Here is a 17,614-nt window from a genome sequence, read left to right as displayed (position 1 = left end):
CAACCCCATGCAACAAAAATTGATACTATGTGTTCATTGTGGTCCATTTCTCCTCGACGAACAAGTACATAAGTGAAAATTTAGTCTAAGACGAGAAAACTGCACAAGAAATTTGCCTTATTTATACGCATCAGCAATGCAAGCTGCCATGCGACTTCCCCTTCTGACGTCACAAGGGGAATTTCTGAATGTAAATAAGAAGCTAATGAGGAGCCTCGTTTTAAAATACACAAAAATAAAGTTGCCGCAGATTGAGTTTAAAACACATTTTTTCACTTAAAAAAATAATTCATGCTTAGAAACATAAAAAATAATAATATTTATGTATCAATGGATAATTTTAGGCGTGAAAATAGCAGCCATTTCACTTTAAGTTACCTTTGCATTCTACAAGAGGATCACCCCAGAAATCAGCCTCACAGTCACAACACTGTCTTCCACCAAAACCTGGACGACACTGGCACTGTCCATCAAACTGCAAACAGAACATATATCTACTGTAGTTCAAGAGCGTGAATGCAGTTAGTAATGCGCATGACAAATATAGTGCATAGATCCACAGTTTTATATTACCGGTACACTGCTTGGAATGATGTATTTCACTCACCTCATTGCACTGTGATGATACTGATCCATATGAACAACAGTTGCAGAGTTCGCAACCAGTACCACTGGCTAACTTCCAATAATCATCAGTACATCTATCACAGTTTCGTCCTTCAACATTAGGTAAGCATGGACACTGGCCAGTATTACTATCGCATATACCACAATTATTCATATTATCGCAAACACTACGGTCAGTACCAAGGATGTTACAAACGCATTCTGTAAAGATGCAAAAAATACACAAAATGAAATGATGTCTTAATACAGAAGCAAATAACTGGTGGAAATTGGTGGATATGTTGTGACATAGCAGAGTAGATAATTTTGTCTGACTTCTGAAGGGAAGGTGATCTTATTGACTGAATACTTATGTGGGAAGTAATATCTCTACATGCATTTGAAGGCGGACATCAGTCATCAGCTGGGAACAGATTTGCATATTCAAATACACAGATTCAAGATGACATTTTGCAGTCCCCAAAATAAAAATAAATAAACTATCAACAACATGAGCAATACCCAAACATAACTTTACTTACTTTTACAGTCCTTGTTTAAAGCATCACCATAAAAACCTGGTTTGCAGTTTTCACAATATGTACCTTCAGTGTTGTACAAACATCTGAGACATTCACCAGTCCTGGCATCACAATTACCAGGTACAGATGGATCTATGTTACCATTACAACTGCAGTTCTGACAACCACCACCGGGTATTAATGGATTACCAAAGAAGTTATTATCACACTGATCACAACGAATACCTAGGGAAACAAGCATGGTACCAATGGAAACTTACACAGTGTCAAGCATTTAAATAGTATAATCTATATTTACCAAAAAAAATATTTTAATTCATGCACCAAAGTCATTCTAAAAAAATAATTATTAAATTGCGCATCCACTGTTTCCAAAGGTGGAAGATTTTAATTAGAATCATTTTAATTCATGCTCATATGTTTTTATTTAAAATATAGCACAGAAATCATTAATGTAAAGAAATTGTTTTTTTAAAAAGTGCTGCAAGACTCACACAAAAAATTCAGTTGACCAGAATGATTCTATTAATCGGCCCATTTGGATCCTATTATTTCTTGTTCTTGAAAAAATAATTTTTATTACTACCGGGCACCACAAATTTTTTGCATTGGTCAATTTTCATAATTTAGTTTCTTTAAATGTACTTAAAGAATTGAATACCTGTATATCCTTCTTTACATTCACATATAACAGTCTGGGATCTGGGATCTAAATAACAAGAATCAGCAAACTGAAATCCACTCCCAGCACCACCTGGACACATACACGGTTGGCATACCTGTCCACTTCCTTCACGAGGATCACCGTAAAAACCAAGTGCACAACTACAAAAATTAAAAAATAACTTATCAATATCATATTAGGTTTTTCATTAAACAAGGTTGAGCATTATTAGATTTACAGTGATAAGCTTACATTTGACAGAATTGACCAGCTGTATTATCTCTACAATCTTCACAAGTACCAGTCCTAGAATCGCAAGTATCAGCATGACCATTACACTGACATGGTTGACAGTTAGGGAAATTCCAATATCCTCTCTCACATAGATCGCACTGACGTCCATAGGTATTGAGATTACATGGACATTGACCACTGTTAACATCACATAATAAGCTCCTTGAACCAATCTGGTTACAATCACACACTGTAGACAATATAGAAGATGACAGTATGCATAATATTACTATACAATACAGTTCTGCTGATTAATGACAATCAAATCTTAAACACATAATGTTAAATCTTCATTAAGCAAATGATGACATACAATATTGTAGCCTTACATTGACAGCCTTGAGGTCCAAATCCATAAGTACCAGGTGAGCATCGATCACATCTTCTGCCAATTACATTACTTTTACATTCACACTGACCACCAATAGCTCCACACACAGAACTAACAGATCCAGTTTGATCACAGTTGCAAGCTGTAGTAAAAATTAAACAAGAACATTAAATTTTTAAATGTGTAATGAATAACTCCATAATTATATCAATCCAGGTATATTGCATATTGCCCTCTACATGTTAAGATGCATCTTGATATGGTGAACCATAACAAAAGTCTCAAAACATGGATGGCCATAGAATGCCCATGAATATGACCAGCAAAGTGATAAATTACACATAATCTTTGAATGAATGAATGAATGAATGAATGAATGAATGAATGAATGAATGAATGAATGAATGGAGACGTTCTAGCCATTTTATTTGTTATGCAGACAGAAATACATCCGGATAAACATGCATGTCTGAATTGTCTTTGGACTCCATGTTTACCATTGAATTTGGTATGTCTGTAGAGGCTTATACTCTCTTTAAAATGTATGAAAAGTAGGTGGGATGTCAAAGTTAGTATAAACAGTTTATATATGAAGAAACTAATACTTACGAACAGCACCGTCATACATGGAAGCTGACATACTAAAAATGAGGTCTTCACAGATTTCAGGCATTGGTGGTTTTAATACAGACATCTGAGTTTCCTGACAACGATATCTCTCATATTGTTCTCGTCTTTCTTCTGCTGGACCTGGTCCTTGGAACATGGGTAAACTGCTATGAGTTGGTACCAAAACCAACTGAGAGAAGTGAGAAGAGATTTCATAGTGGTTAATAAGAAGAGCTTAAAAATAGTAAATGTGTGTGAAGTTGGTTGAAAAGCAGGTCAAAAGTTAATTAAGCAAATATACCTGTTTAAAAAATATAATAATTCTGCAAATTAGATAACTGATATGGAAAACAGGCAGAGAGAGTACACACGTAAGCTCCCTTTCTGAAAAATGTTTAAAATTTGCATCTCAATGTTGCTTGGTGACATTCAATGAAAAATACAATGTACATTAGCCAGTTACCAGAGTGATAATAGTTGTCCATCATACAGAAAATTATCTCCCATAATGCACTGCATATGAGCAGTAACATGCTCAGTAGTGTAAAGTTTGAATTCGGTGTTAACTGCCCCGACAGGCAATTCCCAACTGTATTTCTAGAGTTACCTGAGTGGTAAAACAGCACCCTCTATAGTTCTGAACAAACCTTGAACAAAGACAACTTACCGAATCAAAGAGTATTTGTGCCGCTGGTGTAGGGGAACCATTGTGATATCTGTTGAAGTCAACCCTGATAGTGTAACGAGTTCCACGTTCTAAACACACAGGTCTTGACAGAATACGGTGTCTGTTAGGAAAACATATCTAATTAATTGCTATACAAGAATATATTTCATAAACTAATATGCTGGTACTGATCCAGTAAACAGAAAATTCAGTTTTCTTTCACGGATGATACAGAAATATTGATGTCATCACATTTCCTCTACTAAACAGGCATGTGATCCAACCCTTAAACAACAAAGTGAAACTAAAAGGTCATTTAGACAAGCACTTCCAACAGAATGAATCCGGTAAGCAATACTAATTTTAACCTAAGAATTAACTGATACGTAATTTCAATATGCAGTGGGACAATCTGAATATGATATATAATAATTTCTTTATGAAATATATTGAATATTTTTGAAGAATTTGGCATATTTAGAGATTAACTGCCAATGGTCGAATTTGTTATAGTACGAAGATAAAACAAATTATTATAAGACTATATATCTCGGGAACGGTCATGATATATGGATAAACTAATTAGAATTGATCAATTGTTCATTTACTTAGTACATATTTAATTATACTGTAAGTCAATTGCCAGATGCTAAGCACACAGTGAAACATGTCTGATGTGATTATATTCCCCAACTGGGCATAACACCACACTGTCCTGATCCTGATAAACCTCAATTGGCCATTAACATATCCACACTGTCTCGATAATTGCCAACTAAACGTATCCAACACTGTCCTGCTAATAGTTGTGAAGTGTAATTTTATTACTTGACAAATTTAGGTCAAAATTTACCCAGGATGTTAACCTTGGCCTGGTTCCACATTCTAGTTTTATAGACTTCTTGTAAAAATACGACATACATGTGTTATTCATTCATCATTGCAAGATGTAGAAACTTTACCTTTGTCCAGGTAACAATGACGTAGCTAATAAATCATCCTGAGGGATGGTGTTACCACAAACACTACTGGTTGGTATATCTGTTGGCCTTGTTACAGTCACTCTCACATCTTCCCAAGTCTCTGGCATCTGTGAAGAGATGAATTTACAGCATACCCTAAATTGATGTGACAGTAATATTTATAGTCTACTGATTTGACCTTCTAGTGACACAATATAGGGACAAAGTACACACAATGTCTTTATGGTAATTTTAATACTCAGCCTTGAATGATAGAACTTATTAAGTGAGCTGAATGTATTGCCAAGTTGGCATAGTAAATATTTACCTTACTTGCTTTATTAGTAGTGCAGACACTCATGGAAATGACAGGGATGTATTTATGTGTATAAGTGTACAATAAATGCAATATATGGTTTATGTACACTTTCATTTGAGATATACTTCTTAGAGATCAAATATAATATACATGTACTGTCTTATGATATTGATAAACTTAAAATAGTATTTGTGAATCAAGAAAATCAATTTTATGACAATTTATAGAAATGTAATACACTGCATATCATGCAATTGTAATTTCAAAACAAACTTACATAAATGAAGTTTTAAGCTGATGTATTAATTTTGCAACGACACTTTAACATCAATAATTTTAAAATCCCCCAAATTAAGCTAACTCTAATTAAAGTACACTTTAGATGGTAATGAAAAAATAGAAAATGCTAGAAACTGAAATAGATATGCATATTAGCTAATTACTAAGCGCAGATCGAAATTACAAAATATTAAATTTTTAAATACTGAAGTATTCATGCACAAAGTTTGAATACATTTCAGCAACTGTTGGCATACAAGAGAAACATGATGTTGAGAGAAAATGCGAGCAATGTAGTAGTGAAAATTGCACTAGGGTTGTGATGGCAGGGTGCGACAGCCACTCATGAAATGTATAGCAAACAGTTGATATGATGACAATACACAAAGAGCTTCTAGTACTTGTCAAAACTCATCAGATCTGGAATTCATCATACACAACTATGTACAAAATTTCATGTAAATCAATTTCAAATCATTGGATGTTGAGAATTCTTGTGAAAAAGATTTGAAAGACATACATAATATACATATACAGAAACTAAATGGCAATAAATGTTGTAAATAGCACTTACTACTCTATCCAATGATGGCAGAAAATAAAATGACAAAGTGCATATTAATTAATATGATTGATTTACAATCAAAGTATGTTAGTTATGACAAAGTGCATATTAAAATGACAAAATGCATATTAATTAATATGATTGATTTACAATCAAAGTATGTTAGTTATTTCTGAGTGTACAGGGCCATTCAATATGTCATACCAGCTATGTATCACTTTTAACAGTTTATGACCTAAAGGCAATTAGAGTGACACAGACTGTCTCCACCCAAACCGCAGCATTCCTATCATTTTCATATCAAATGCCAAGGAAATTGATTTATGTTCAAGAATAACATGGCAAAATGAGAAAATTGGGTCAGATGGATACAAACAGGGAATATCCTTTTAACAAGGGGATGGGTAAGTTTTAGTCCCCTGGATACAAACAAGGAATATCCTTTTAACAAGGGGATGGGCAAGTTTTAGTCCTCTGGACACAAACAGGGAATATCCTTTAACAAGGGGATGGGTAAGTTTTAGTCCTCTGGACACAAACAGGGAATATCTTTTAACAAAGAGGGAAGTTAAGTTTAGGTACAAATGGAGTACCCTTTTTACAAAGTAGAGGGTTAGGTTAAGTCTACTGGATACAAACAGGAATAACCATTTAATTAAGAGAGTGGTAAGGTTCTGTATACCAAATACAAAACTACCACCACCAATACACATAATTATTAATTTCACGTCTATAATAGAAACCCTACTATACCTGTGGTTCATATCTTAACATGACATCATACTCCATGGAGGTGGGTATATTGTCCACTATAAATTCTACACTCCCACCTTCTCGGATTCTCATAAACCCAGGACCAGTCCATGTGACCACAGTACCATCTGGCTGCTCACGAATTTCAACAGTAGTTGGCTATGAATAAAACACACACATCAAGATCTATATCAATATAAATTCATACTTAGCTGTAAAAGAATAATAGGGTAGTCTATTTTATATATTCCCCATTTACAAATAAAATGCACATAATAATAATTGAAATGTACTGCATGAGGCATTTTCATTGAAGACTAAGATAGAATGTTCAGTCACCAGACTCATAACACCAATGTTTTCATACTTAAATGAATCAATAATATTTTACATGCACACTTCAAGCCCATCAAATAGTTTTATATTTTCTAAGATGGCAGTATAATGCCAGAGAAGTGTTATATCATTCAAAGTGGCAAATGCTTTACTAATATCGTGTCTGAGAAAAGTAATTATGGTAGATGAGAGTAATACATGTTAATTTCAATTGATAATAGTCCTCATTTGTCAGAGATATGGCTCTAGAAGCCCATTCATTAAAACAAAATGGCCGCCAGTCAGCCATTTTGAATCTGATCCAAAAGAATAAAATGACGTGCATCAGGAATCCATCCATAAATGCTTGATATATGACGATTTTTTAGCACAAAAATGGCCACTATTCGGCAATTTTTAATAGGATCATCAAACCAATATATCTGTATATCTATGACATGACGTACAACGAATATTTAAAATTTGAACATAATCATAATTGCAATCAGTCAAGGTCTATTAGAGACATGGCTCTTGAATTTGTTAACACAAAATTTCTGTAATTTGGCCATATTGAATCTGATCTGAAAAACATTATGGTTCCATTATGTTCTATGTAATTTTTAACAACAGCTGTTTATATATGACCAAGATTTGGTTTAGGAATTGAAGAAATGTTTGATTTTGATAATTTTTTATTATTTAAATAGCCAAAATTCTGCTCCGTTTAAGAAATAGCAAATATAAATAATAACCACTGTTTAAGAGTACTTAAACACACTGAAATAACTGACTCACCCCAATTCCTCTGTTAAGTTCTGCTTCATAAGTTATCATATCTAAGCCTGGTACAAAGAAGCCTGGTTCAGCCATATCACACCGTCTACCAATGATATTGCGTTTACATCTACATTGTCCATCAGATTTCTCACATAGATTATCATATGAACCACCTATATCACAATCACATGGTTTACATCCATCTGGATCATCACTTAATCCCCAATAACCATCCTATAATCAAACAAATCATATATATCACATCAATTTATGGAATACGAGTATCTACCTCACTGCTAAGATGGGAAAACATAGAAACATAATTTTATTATCAAGCAACTGCCATCTACTACGTTGCCCATTAAAACAGAAAGTATCAGTCATATACATGTAACATCGTGCATTCAAATCTGATGTAAACAAAAAAATATGTAAACAATACAATACAAATGCTGTAAACATCACATGGGATGAAGCACAACAGTGGTGCTTCAAAAGTCAAAACAAATGAGTAATCATAACGATGTTATCCATAAATCTCTTACCAAGCACTCATTGCAGTCTCTGCCTGTAACCAATCTCTTACATACACATTGTCCTGTTCTTTTATGACAACCCTGATTGCCAACAGTACCCTGCAATGCACAGGAACAAGCTGCAAACAATGCAACAGTAGTAATAAGAATTCAGTCATAGAATATAAAATACCGTTACTCCAACACATATTTTGTGAGACAAGTCAGAACAAAATTACCAAACGTTTGCAGTAGTTTTGTCTAACTTTGTTTAAATTGTATTCTGTGAAGACGTTTTAATTACAGTAAATAAATGAACATTAGAGCACTGTTATTTACTTACGTTGACATCCTTCTGGATTGTTATATTCTAGATTCCAATATCCATCCCGACAAACATCACAACGGTCACCTTCAACAAATCTTTTACAGATACACCTGCCAGCAACCAAACCATTTTCTCTATCTTCCCGACTCTCACACTCGCCACCATTTACAGCACCAGAGGGATCACAATTACAGGCTGCCACAGATATCGTAATAGGTTATTAGCAATATCAATTTGATGTCAAGAAGTATATGCCAAGAATATTTGCCACACTGATTGTAATTTGGAGAAGGTATTACCCAGAGACAGCTGAAAGATACATATCTGCTAGGGTAAACCAAGTATACATGTAGTATGACAAAATATACCGGTACTAATAGTACTGTAAAATACTTTATTTTAGCTGGAATTGATTTCGCTGAAAAGTCTTTTTGAGTGTTTTGTATAGAATTTATTTTGGAAAGAGGTCCTTTTATACCCCCCTAACCCTACCCTCCAGCATTCCCCATTTACTTGTACATGCCCCTCCTAAGGACATCTATAGTTATCTAAAGGGGGCATATACAAATGAATTGGGTAACTGGGAGTGAGTGTTAGTGTTAGGGTTAGGGTTAGGATTATGGTTAGGGATGCGGGGTACAAATAGAACTCTATCCTTTATTTTCACTGATTTTCGATGAGTTGAATGTAAAATATAGGTATATTTGCTGGATTTTATTTTCATTGAATCATTCCTCCAGCGAAAATTAATTCGCAGTGAAAATAAAATATTTTACAATATTAGGTTTAACTGATGAACATATATTGTCTACAATTAAAGTAACACTTCATTAATTCTACATGTTCACAGAGAAGGACCAATAAGTTTGTAATGGGCACAGGATGAGGAAGACTATCCAAAGATGTTACGATCCATATATTTTTATTGCCACCATGTGTGCTTATTACTTGCAAATCTCTCAATGGTAACAGATCACTCATCATGCTCTGATATATGTGACCTGCTAGTTGCCTTCATGCATGTACTGTATTTATGATAGTGATTACATTGGCAGCAAATTGGGTCACTGTGTTAATCTACCCGGGGGAGTACACACAACACCAATAAACCAGACCACACAAAATGGAATTTATTTTTATAAGAACAAAATTTGCAACTAAGGAAGAGTTGGAAATACAAGTGTCCATTTTAATCCCAGCAGTACGTTTTTTTAACGCATGTCTTCAGATAGTAACTGACAAGTTAAATGAGTTTATAGACAGCGGTAGTTTATTTGATGTTGTCAAATTATAATATGAATATTATAGCCAAGCTGTAAACTAGCTATTTGTGAGAGGTATATAGACAATATCTTAAAACATATCTTTTCTATTATGAACAGACAAGGGCTATATATTTGTATATCACACCAATCTTTTATGTGTTTCAATTTAACTACAAGTATGTGCTAGACCACCAAGAATTCCAATTTAAATGATACTACAATGGCTATAATAAAACACTCTGGAATCGTAACTGTACTACAGTTACATGTACCTCTTTGAACTAATTTGACAGCAAGGTATACTTACGAACACAAACATTTGGATCTCTGATATCTTTACTTGGATCCATGTAAAAGAATGGTCTGCACTGTTCACAGTTTCTACCCAGGGTATTATGTTGGCAATTATCACATACACCACCACTAATCTGACCAGTCTGTTCATAAACCGCTGGATCAAAATGACATCTTGAAGCATGATTATTACAGTTACATCCTGGAAAAGAAAACAAATCATTGATAATTAACGTATTTGTACAAACAGATAATAGAGGCAATATTTTAATAGTACTAGTAATTCAACTATGTTTTTCTGAGTGAAGTGTAAATAAAATTCATGCAAGATTTTTCTGTGATCTTGAGTTTGGTATACTCATTTAAAAAAAAACATTTCTATTTTAATATTGTTTCACGACAATTAAACATTGAAATGTAAAGAAAGTGGTTGATAAAAAGAACAAACAAAGCAATAATGGAATTTGTACATAATCTATCAGTCTCAGTACTATAAATCTCAATTTTCAAAGAATTCAATAACAATTACGTTTATATCGGTATATAAAAAAAATACAATTAACACTAACAACATAACACTAAAATTCAATTAACAGTGAAATGGTTGATAAAACGATAAGAAATAATGGAATCTGTGTTGATTTAAATTGTATCTATTAGTTGTAGTACTATAAACCTCAAATTTTCAAAGAATTCAATTACAATTATGTTTACATATAAAAATAAAACAATTCAAACTAACAACATAACACTAAAATTCCATTAACCTTGAAATGTTGAAACCAGCTGCTTTAGAAAATACAAAATTAAAAATTTTTTCTATGTTTAGAAATTTAGCATCTTGTTTGATTTTTTTCCTGTATTGTTAGTGTTAGTTATTTTTTTTATATATATACATGTTTTCATAATGTTTTACTTTATTATACTTTTCATCAAAACCTCAAATATGGCGTACGATAGCAAAAAAGATTCTATTCACTAAATAGAAACCAAAACTGTAAATCAAGTATAACCATTTATTGCAAGAAAAATGCCTATCTGTAGATGAAAGCCTTGAACGCTGGTATGTTAGTGAACATTATCTTATTTGATTACTTTAACACAAGGTTAAAATCGCCAAAGGAACTTGGATCAAAATATTTCACTGAAAGGTCGTGACCTTTTATTACCACAAGAGACATGATACACAGCCAACAAATGTGCTATAATAACAGCCACATAGCAGGGTTTCCCATAGTCTGAGGTCTAATTTAACAGATGCGCCGTTCACGCACATGAAAGTTCACGCACATGAAAGTTACGACTCTTTGATACTTAATAATATGTATGGATTATGTAAATATGCAAAATAACAACATTTGCATCACTGTTGAAGGCGACTCATGCACACATCTATGCTAGCAAGTGTTTTAATTTGTTTAGTACCAGTGAAATAAGTCGCTGTTGTGCAATAGCAAACAAAACTAAAACCAGTCGGCCATTTTAAATGAGAATTTGACTAATGTATTACTTGTGTAAAAAGGTCAACTTTATCCTGATTCAGAATGGTGGGAATGCTTGATCTAAAAACAATGACATGCACCAAGTTACCGTTATGTTCAACATGTGCACCAAATTTAGACAATATTTATCTATACATGACCAGAATCTAGTTGGTTGATTTGGATGATTTTTAAGCATTAAAATTGACACCATTTGACCATCTTGAATTGAATAGTAAAACAAATGCATGTGCATACGTTTGAAATGATGTACGAAGCATGTGTGAAAGTTTGAACATAACCGAGTTAAATTCTTAACAAAGTTGAAATAATTCGGCCATTTGGAATTAGAACTTTAAGTATATGCATGTTTAGTAAGTGTAACATGTGTAATGTAGTTACTTTGATTTCAATAATCCAAGACGTGTCACGGCTCTGGAATAGCCTTCATTAAAACAAAATGGCCACTAGTCACCTAATTTGAATCCAACTGAAGTAACATACATCACAGGCCCATACTGTCCAATGTATGGACCAAATTAAAACAAAGTTTGTCAATCACGAATGACAGAAATACTTAAATGGCTGCCATTTGGCCATTTTGAACCAAATCAAAAACAAATGTGCATATGTATCTCTACATGTATGTGTGAAGTTTGAACAGATTGGTCGAGATATGTCTTAAATATGGCTTTAGAACAGAATTCATTAAATGAATCTGATCAGCAAAACAAAGTGACATGCATTAATGTTCCATGATATCCATTGCATGCACCAAATTTGAACAAGATCAATACAGATGCAGACGAAATTTGACCAAAAAAAAAAATCAACCAGTGTCTACATATTCATTGATTACAATAACTAACTAATAGTCTTTAAAATATGATTTTTAATAATGGTGCAGAATTAAAAGAAAACTTACTTTTACAAGCATTAGTTTCACCCCCAGCAGCAGGTCTCCATGGCAGATCATTATAGAAATCTTCACACTGTTCGCAATTCAAACCCTTAGTGTTATGTGTACAATCACAATTACCATACACCTGTAATGTATTAAAGTCACGTGTTAGCAATGACCAACCTAACTACACTGACATTCTCTTGTGTCATCTCCTTGGAAAAATAGCACAATTAATAATTTGCTTAACAATAGAATGTCACTATTATGTTACTACTGTACTATATACATTGTTATGGTAATTGAGTGATATTAGAATGTATAGAGTAATAAACTCTGCTTTTCCTCATGTTCTATAACAACTAATGGGTGAATTTATGAAAGTACAATTATACCAGTGTATATTAACTATCAAAAGATGAGTACAAACTTAATGTCAACCATTCTAAAATACTGGGATATTGAAAATTTTGGCAATTCTCACACAACAATCATACAGTGTAGACATAAACAATGAACCCATGAGAGCCAATTCAAGGACTAAAGTAGACATTTTATGAGCAAGATGTTATTAAACTATTCCTAAGTGTTTAGCCAGTGTTTTATTATTATGGCACCATCAGATAAGTACTTCAGGAGTCTAGTTTGCTGACTGGGTCTTTCTAAGAAAACAGAGTGGTAACCATGGTGATACCTGAAAGCAATGTTGGAATGTGCAATAACATTGGGTTTTAGCACAAGTGTACAACAGTAGCAATGCCTTTTGACCGACTATTCAATCAAAACAAGAGTTTCTTTCAAAGCGAACTCAAATCAAACAAAGGCTTCAGAGTAAGATTTTAACAAAATTCAATAGAAACACAAGAATTGAATTAATTGTTACATTTGTATTTGTTTGCTACTATTTTGAAAAAAAAAAAATTTCATGGTCATTCTCTGGTATACTGTCTTGAAGTAAAAGTGTACTGGTAGTAGCAATTGACTTGACTGAAGAATTTTGCAATAACATGTCACTAAAGGCAATGATCTATTAATTACCAAGTTCTCTTAGAAAAAGTCATCGCGCAGCGCGCGTTCGAATTTTATGTAAATAAACAATGTGTCCCATATCGAACAGGACGCGGCACGATGACTGCGACGACTGCGACCTTTTAAGTTGTGCCCATTAATTAAAAAGATAAGGACCTCATATCTTGCTTTCATACTAGTATTTCTTACAAGAACCATAAATATGGTGGTCACTGGATACTTCAGTGTACTTTTTCAATCAAGCAATATTAGCCATGTAAAATGTCATAATGAATACAAACAAAAATACAAAAAATGAATCTAAGCTCTCAAATTTCATGTTATACAGCCAGGTACTATTTTGAGTTCAACAACATGTACAGGGCAATATAACAATCTAAACTGCCTTAAAATCGGATAAGTTAAACATAAACACAGGTGACTGTGACACTCAAATTCAAATTGCCGAAGCCATGCACTTAAAGCTTGTTATGAATTGTCACCGGTGTTATCTCTCTCAATATCGCATTTAAGCCCCTTTGCAACAACTTAATGTTTTTGCATATGTTTTTAAGCCTGTGTAAGTATTATGCAATAGTTACGCATGTCCATTTTTTTTAACAATAAGTCAAAGATATCACTTTTTACCAAAAATATCCATCAAAATTGAAGATATCATCACGAAATGAACAAATCTTGGAGAGGTCCACCCAAGGCACATATACACTAAGTAACGAAGCAATCTAGCTTGTACTTTTCAAGAAGACGACAAAAAAGTAAAAAGTTACACACGGAAAACGACAAACAATCACTCATATGTTAAGCTCTGTTCTGACAGGAGCTAAACATGAGAGACTATGAAACATGTCATCACAAGGTACTCTGTAAGTGAACAGAATTCCCTCATATTCATCCTTGAGTGATCAGCCACAGTTCAGCAGTTATTCAGGACAGTAAAATAGTTTACTAATGCAAGACATAAGTATATAACCTTAATTTATGAGAGAACTATCAGTATTGTACTGATCCTTCCTTTTGCCATTGAAGACATTCAATAGTCTACTGTCAATTTTACGTGATATATGGCAGGGTATGTCATGTCAACAACAATCAATGATTCTACTATATGCCAGGGACATGCTGAAATAATGACTCCCAGTGTTTGTACTATACGTGTGGATCTTAATTAACACATCCACAAATCTATGAATACACTACAGATACGTCGCATTTAAATTCTTCATTTTGTTGAGCGGAAGACCTAATTTCAGTAAAATATAGGTACAAATGGGTACAAGGCAAATGGATCTGACCTCAGTGTCATGTTGTGACACACCAATGAGAACAAGCCATGCATGGCACAGTCCCCATTGGTTATCAAAACTAAGTTATATAATTTTGTTTATAGTAATATAGTACAAGTGCTCTAGAACAGCTAGAACAAACTGGTCACCATTCGGCCATTTTTAATCAGATCGCCAAACCAATAAATCTGTATACATGTATCTACAAGATAATGAATAATTAATATTTAAAATTTGAACATAATCAGTCAAAGCCTCTCAGAGATTATGGTACTAGAACCACATTCATTAAAATAAAATGGCCACCAGTCGGCCATTTTGAATCTGATCTGAAATACAAAATGACATTCACCAAGGTCCCATAAGGTCCAATGTATGTACCAACAAAATCCATCTTTGAAACAGCTGAGCTACGCTTGATTTTGATGATTTTTCTTCACAAAATTCGATCAACTTGAAGATGAAACAAATTGATGTGCATATCTATAATATTATGTATGCTGTATGTGTGATGTTTGAATGTAATCAGTCCAGGCATGTTTAAGATATAGGTCTGGACAGACGGATGCACAGACACACAGAGGTCAATCCATAAGACACAGTCTGAAAACGGGGACTAACAAACAGAGAGCAACTTACCATTCCAGACTCATGGCTCATTCCTTCCAATGGAATACATCTACTTGCATGACCATAACACTGGCAGCTACCTCTAACAACCATATCATACAAAGCATAGTAATATTTTTCTTTGATTTCCTCTCTGTTATCTAGAAGGTTGTCACCAAGAGTATGCAGCTTGGTAAAGTTAATACGGAGATTAGTCACCCTCAAGAGATCCTGTACATCGGCTGCATATGGATCATTAACTTGAAGATTTGGTGGCAGGACTCTGAAAATGACCTAGCAACAAATAAAATAGAGTTAAATATATGTGCATCTGGCATGAATTGTACAATTTACGAATAAATATAAAATACTATCTGTAACTTTGTAAACTGTAAGCATCTGAGAGGCACTCTCCCATGCTATAGTAAATGTACAAAATATTCAACAAGTTTACCATAAAAGATAACAAAACAAAGTCATGCATGGCACAGTCCCCATTAGTTATCAAATTTGAAATATATAGTTTTGTTTATAGTAATATAGTTAGAACAAGATGATGCTTGATGATGATTAAAATGGTTGACATTCAGTCATCTTGTATCTGATTATCAAACAAGCACTTGTCTATATTGAGAGATATTGCTCCAGAACAGCATTAATTTTAACAAAATGACCACCAGTCGGCCATTTTGAATACATCTGTTTATCTTAACATGACATATAAATGAATATATAAAATGTTAACATAATCAGTCAGAGATGACACAAGAACCACAATCATTAAACAAAATGGCCACCAGTCGGCTATTTTGAATCTGATCTGAAAAACAAAACAACATGCATCAATGTCCTATAATGTATAATGTATGTATCAAGTTTAAACAAAACCCATCTGTAAACAGCCAAGATCTGGTTGCGTCGAACAAGGCCAAATAAAGCAATAACTTCATAAGGTTGTCAAACATTAAAGTTTGAAAGGATTAGAAAGAGTAAGTAGAGTCTGATTTTATTAAATACTCCTTACCTCACCCTCAGTCGATGGTTCCACAGCTGAGTATCGTGACTCACAAATAGTTTCACTGATGTCTTCTTGATGACCGTGTTTGATACCTGGAAAGGATTCCTCACAATTGTAAGCGAAGTATCTATATATCTTCCACGTCCTACCAAAATCAGATGATCTCTCTACAAACATGGCAGCAGGCCGGAAAGTTTTAAAAGTCATTATAAGATGAGTGAAATGAAATTCAGCTTCTAAATCCAACTGAATAAAGACATCCTCTCTTCCATTTTCTGATTGCCACCAAGTTTCTTTCCTGTTCTCATCAAACGATGTAACAACATTTTCTATTCTGTGGCTCAACACATGGACACCCTTCTTAAAAGAATTCCGAGAGTCACAATAAAAACACTTAGTAATGTCTGTTAAATGACTAACAATACAGAAACGTTCCGGTCTTTCTAAACCACACGTTGAAGATGATGAAAGTTGCTCTTTTCTTCCAATTAAAAGGTCACCGGTGGCAGGGTAACATCCACCCCCTTCACAAGAAGGTTCTTGACCCAATACTGAAGCACCTGAAATAAAACAACAACATTAGTGAAGTCAACCTGAACTTTTTTTTTTTTGGAAAATTTGAGTATTCCTGAACCTTACACACATTTCCATGTGTTACAGTACACATTTAACACATATAAATGCTACAGAGATAGCAAGGCTTACAACATGTCATACTAAGTTAACATCAACCGAAGCACAACATGAGCTGACAGTGTTGACATAATCCAGTGATATCACCCCTGACTTCTGTCGACTTTTGAGAAATAGCAGTTTTAGCAATCAGCACAGTGTTCTTGGTAAATCAGATGAAGTGCCCGTGAAACATTTGCTACCTTGATGTCTAAAATCCTTTACCCATGACATAAATGCAACTACAGATTGGGGGGCAGCAATAATAATTACTGAATTTTATTTGAGGAAATACTCAGATCAAAACCTTGCATCTGTAAATACCAGAAAATACAAGACAAGATTGATAGACCTTCAAGCAAGCAATTGCTACCAATGAAAGGTCAAACTTGAGGTGATTAATTGGTAACATAAATACCAATATATTAAATATAATAAAGTAGTTTTCAGATATATTCAGAGACAACCCCCCCCCCTGCTCTCCATTCTTACTCACAACGCACAAAACAAACCAGCTACAATACCTGTAACAA

The 17,614-nt window shown here is 33.8% G+C and overlaps 1 protein-coding gene across 1 annotated transcript in view; it reads right to left on the bottom strand.

Moving 5' to 3' along the window:
• Positions 1-17,614, bottom strand: part of LOC100371750 (laminin subunit beta-1-like) — a 39,361-nt gene that overhangs the window by 9,090 nt on the left and 12,657 nt on the right. Inside the window, exons 3-19 of the mRNA XM_006825926.3 lie at positions 16,416-16,969; positions 15,422-15,685; positions 12,495-12,615; positions 10,102-10,290; positions 8,545-8,724; positions 8,232-8,341; positions 7,705-7,920; positions 6,592-6,750; positions 4,676-4,803; positions 3,714-3,834; positions 3,047-3,236; positions 2,436-2,579; positions 2,065-2,296; positions 1,810-1,973; positions 1,149-1,373; positions 608-828; positions 379-475 (exon numbers count right to left, since the gene is read on the bottom strand). Coding sequence (XP_006825989.1) covers positions 379-475; positions 608-828; positions 1,149-1,373; positions 1,810-1,973; positions 2,065-2,296; positions 2,436-2,579; positions 3,047-3,236; positions 3,714-3,834; positions 4,676-4,803; positions 6,592-6,750; positions 7,705-7,920; positions 8,232-8,341; positions 8,545-8,724; positions 10,102-10,290; positions 12,495-12,615; positions 15,422-15,685; positions 16,416-16,969 — 3,315 coding nt within the window. The remainder of the gene's footprint in view (positions 1-378; positions 476-607; positions 829-1,148; positions 1,374-1,809; positions 1,974-2,064; positions 2,297-2,435; positions 2,580-3,046; positions 3,237-3,713; positions 3,835-4,675; positions 4,804-6,591; positions 6,751-7,704; positions 7,921-8,231; positions 8,342-8,544; positions 8,725-10,101; positions 10,291-12,494; positions 12,616-15,421; positions 15,686-16,415; positions 16,970-17,614) is intronic.

Source organism: Saccoglossus kowalevskii, chromosome 3 (assembly GCF_978046115.1).
Source record: "Saccoglossus kowalevskii chromosome 3, keSacKowa6.1, whole genome shotgun sequence".
In the NCBI taxonomy this organism is placed as follows: Eukaryota; Metazoa; Hemichordata; class Enteropneusta; family Harrimaniidae; genus Saccoglossus; species Saccoglossus kowalevskii.
The sequence above is the reverse complement of the archived record's forward strand: the minus strand, read 5'-3'. Positions and strand labels throughout refer to the sequence as shown.